Genomic DNA, 4,750 nt, shown 5'->3' on the forward strand with positions numbered 1-4,750 from the left:
ACCGACTTCACCTACGTCTGCCCCTTCACCGGCAATGACGAGCCACCTCCGCCCCCGCTGCTCCCTCCACCTCGGCCGTTCCTGTGACCACCACTGCTGCCCCCTCCACCACTTCCGCCGTCGCCTCCAGCAGCGCCAGCGCTAGCAGCTCTGCCACTCCCGTCCCCACCGGCGTCAGCGGCAAGCAGATGGGCATGACCTACTCTCCTTACACCAACGAGGGTGGCTGCCAGTCCAAGGACCAGGTCCTCAAGGATATTTCCGTCATCAAGCAGAAGGGCTTCAGTCACGTCCGTGTCTACTCCACTGACTGCAACGGTCTCGAGTACATCGGTGAGGCTGCCCGTCAGAACGGCCTCAAGTTGATCATTGGTGTCTTCATCTCCAGCACCGGCATCAGCGGTGCCCAGGAGCAGGTGACCGCCATCACCAAGTGGGCCCAGTGGGATCTCGTCACCCTCGTTGTCGTTGGTAACGAGGCCATCCAGAACGGTTACACCGATGCTTCCAGCCTCGCTGGCTTCATCTCCTCTTGCAAGTCCGCCTTCCAGGCCTCTGGCTACTCGGGCCAGGTCACCACCACCGAGCCCATTAACGTCTGGCAGCAGTCTGGCAGCGCTCTGTGCGGTGCCGTTGACGTCCTTGGTGCTAACCTGCACCCCTTCTTCACGCCGATGTTACCCCCGACCAGGCCGGTACCTTCGTTCGTTCCCAGATCAAGGACCTCGAGGCCGTCTGCAACAAGGACGTGATCAACCTTGAGACCGGCTGGCCCAGCCAGGGTAGCGCCAACGGTAAGGCCGTCCCCGGTACCGCCCAGCAGGCCGCCGCTATCAAGGCTCTCGTTGAGGAGGTCGGCTCCCAGTCCGTCTTCTTCTCCTACTCCAACGACCTCTGGAAGGATGCCGGCGAGTTCGACGTCGAGCGCTACTGGGGTTGCATCAGCCAGTTCAACTAAATGATCTCCCGTATGTCTATAGTTAAGGATATCTAAGGCTTGGAGTTTTTTTTTCGTTCTGCCTGTCTCGGAAATACCGACAGCTTTTATTAACTTTTTTTTCTTCATATACTTGAATTGAGTAGATATAACTTTCTATTTCATGTGTCGATCTCCTGGAGCATTCTGTTTTCTTTGTTTGTACATGTGCTAATCTATGATACGATCTGTAATTTCTCCTGTGTAGCCATCCTTCTCTTTAGTAGCATTCTCTTGTAAAATCCCAAGCAGACACCCGACTACTTAAACTGTTCAAAAGTGACAACCGTAGGAACATAATCATCAGAGTAACAACTAAACCTCCAGTCTGTCATCAAACATCTCTTAAACAGAACCCACCCAGTCCTACGCAGCTCGAAACAAAGTACTCCCCGTTAATACCCCGAGTAATAGTTTCCCACAACCGCGAACGCATGTTGATTGATGGGGTTTCCCATCGGGGACAACCCCATCACAAGCATAAGCTTATCAACGACAGTACAGTAACAAAGCCCCATATAGGAGCAATTTACTCGAGTCCCCATTCCCAAGCCGCGCGCCTCGTCTGGCAAAGGGGTTCATTCCCCATATCGAAGCAACCACTTGTCGATGTTTGGAGTCATGCGAGAAGCCTAGCAAGCACACCGCGTGGAATTGGCAGGCGAACAGTGGAACAAGTTTTAAGCCATCTTATCTCAGAGACTGAGACAGAGGGTGCGATGCGCGGGCACACTAACGATCTCTCCCAATCTCCCCTGCTGGTCGCTGAGTGTTGGGTTATTCAACAGTCGATGCATGCAGCGGGGCATTGCATGTAAGTATGTGGGTTCAGAGCAGTAGGTTGACACTGCCAGGCTCCAACAGGTTAATAGAATCTTGATTGATTTTGGCTCATTGAGCGGGTTGGCACTTGGTGAGGTGATAGCCTCAGGAGAAAACTATCACTAAGCATCACCATATTTCCCATGGTGGTATAGTTTCGCATGGAGAGCTAACTAGCTCTATATCAAGAACGCTAGGGCTGAGGTCTCAGGATGCTCTTCTCGTCCGTGGATATAGGGGAATGGGAGAAATGCCCGAAACCCAAGTTTGTATTGGAGTATTGCACAAGGGTCGTCCCTCCCTCCTTCCCATGGCGCCCTGTTAATACTCAGATGTCCATAGTATCCTCAATTCACCAATCCTTTTTCAACTTCATCGAAGGCGAGATGAGTGCGATTATTTTAGCCATCTCATACAGCCGTCTCCATTCGAGTCCTGCACCGTAGATTATGCTTCCTGTATTTCGACGTCCTCCTCCGTTTGGATATCATTAGGGTCTTAGCCCGTACTGTTAGCAATATTCGTTCACATCTCTGTCTGAATATTTTAGACATTGTAACTGATATCCTCGTCGATAAAAGTCGTCCGACATGGGAATAGAGCCCTCGTCATTGGAGGATCTATTAGACAGGGATCTGTGTGGCTGTAGGATAATTGACACGAGAGCTGTTGTATCCGGTATCCCTTCGAGCTGTTACTTATTCCCTTAGACTTCCGACTGAGCTTATCTAGGGCTCAGAGCCTAACTCCTCGACTCGCAAGCCGGCGGTAGATAACTGCAGAGAGCTCACAAAGATATCTTCAATATCGGCAGCGGCTATGCTACTTGCAAATTCCTCCATCTGATCATTCGGGAGCAGCGTCTAACAAACGGCGCAGCAACGCATGAGACCAGGAGAGCGCCCCGCGCGTTCTGCTTAGGGCCGGCCCATGTTCAAGGCCATATCTCGTACCCTGAGCAGAATTTGTAAGGGAGACGTTGGATATCAGTGTGATTGGCTCGTATATGGTTGTAGATTATCCCCGGGGGAAGCATCTGGCCCTATTGATAGTCACCCCATCATGTAAGGATAGACAGCAGTGGTTGCGAAGTTCGTGATGTCCCTGAGTGCGAGGTATTTCTGTCGCCAATAACTCCAGTCCGCTGAGGATGGGCTTTTGTTGGAGCCGGTGGGCCAGAAAACAGTTCTTCACCTTCCTGGGGGATCTAATCCTGATCCTCTGGGAAGCCTTGCCTTAAGCCAGCTATGGTGACCCTTCCGTAGATGGTGGAACACCGAACAAGCTATAGCTGGCCATGATCGCTTGGTGTGCTTGAGATCAAAAGTATCAACTTCGTGAGTTGATATATATAGTCACCGCGTCAGTGGCGGGTGTTTGTTCTAGTCGGCTTTTCATTCCTCATTTGGGGCCCGAGCAAGTAGAATTCGAGGCCCTGCTGACGTGAGTCACTTCTTATATCGAGCATCCGGACTATTAAACATAAAGTTAAAGTCGGGATTCTTCTTTGGGCAGAAAGACTGTCAACCATGATGCATTGACTCCAGTTTCGATCAGACATGCATTGATTGTTGGATCTAGCCCCAGAAGCCATGGTTCCTGATGGGTATGTATGTTTGATAGAAAGTTCTGAGCTTCCGACACAGTCTTCCTATGCAGCAGGGTGATGCGTTAAATGTATGACATCTCATGAATCCGTGGATGTATGATAGCCGAAGAGTAAGTGCATGTCACCACCGCGAAGAATTGCGGTGACATCTCTTGCATCGTTCAGTGTACAGCTGGATAGTGACTTGTTTCGCCACGGATGGGTGTTGGCCCAGGTACGACACGTACACAATTACATGGCCAATGTCGCTGACCATATGTGTATCAGTACAGTGTAGTAGTGTTTGTAGTCGGTTACCTCATTCCCCAGTGTTTCTGGACACAAAAGCTCGAGCAACCCCGTCAAGGGATATCTAGGAGGTATTATAGGGCCAAGCCAGAAAGGATCACAGATATCGACTATGTCGATCGTAGGGGTTGAACCGATCTACCACCTCCTTGCAGCAAAGATAACTAACTCGGAGATAACAGAGCAGCACAAATCGTGTTTCCGGGGTCACCTCCAGTCGTGCATGACGTGGCTTGAATAGTGATACCCAATATAGGAGCCACCGTTGGTAAGGTTTAGTCTGGTGTTAATCGAATCGTGAAAAGTAACTTTGCCCCTGGCCCTGGTGGTCCTTTCGATCTTTGCCATGTCTGGGCGTTAAATTTCCCCCCCCCCCTCGAAAGGGGAAAGTATAGAGGGGGCTCATGTGGTCGCGCGAGCCCTGGAACTTTGGAGTAGAGTTCCAGAGTCGCTCTCTTGATCTAGGTGGGCTAGATAGAGCATGTATTCGTGGCTTTGAGACAGGTCTCACGGTCGGCTGAGACCGTGCTGGCGGTTGAATGCCACATGTGTTCAGTCAGTTCTCATCATGTGAGGTCATGTCTGTGGTCTCTAAGCCAAAGTACAATAGGTCTTCTGGCTGAGAGGATGCAGAGTGTCTGTGTGGATGATGATGATGATGATGATGATGATGATAATGATGCTGCTCGGCTGGGGCAGAGCTGGCTCTGGGAGCAGTGTTATGTTGTATGAGAATGCTATGCACAAGCCTATTTGTATGTGTTGTGCTCCCTTTGTAGATGGATGCTTCTGTGGGGATGATAGACTATAGAAGCTAGGAGATAGTAGATGGGGATGACTCTGAGGTTGGGCCAAGGCAGCTGCTCTCGTTGTCTCAGGGGTTCTTTTGAAGAAGAGCTTGACGTGACTAGGTTTTGTGATCAGGGAACAAAGAAGAAGGATTGTAGCATCGCCAGGGCGATGGATTGTTATTATATGTGATGACCGCGTGTGGATTCACATTCGACCCATGTAGAATGAGGTAATATTCCCTGAATTCTATCGCACTCTGCATT

At 50.5% G+C, this 4,750-nt stretch overlaps 1 protein-coding gene across 1 annotated transcript; it reads left to right on the forward strand.

Annotated features, from left to right (window-relative positions):
• Positions 1–44: 44 nt before the first annotated feature.
• btgE (putative cell wall glucanase (Scw11)) lies at positions 45–958 on the forward strand (the record flags this gene model as incomplete). Its single annotated transcript, XM_015556888.1, has 2 exons — positions 45–638; positions 692–958. Coding segments are annotated over 2 exons (861 nt in total), but the record flags the coding sequence as incomplete, so codon positions are not given.
• Positions 959–4,750: the final 3,792 nt, after the last annotated feature.

The sequence above is a fragment of the Aspergillus nomiae genome, assembly GCF_001204775.2.
Source record: "Aspergillus nomiae NRRL 13137 chromosome Unknown contig00676, whole genome shotgun sequence".
Classification (NCBI taxonomy): Eukaryota; Fungi; Ascomycota; class Eurotiomycetes; order Eurotiales; family Aspergillaceae; genus Aspergillus; species Aspergillus nomiae.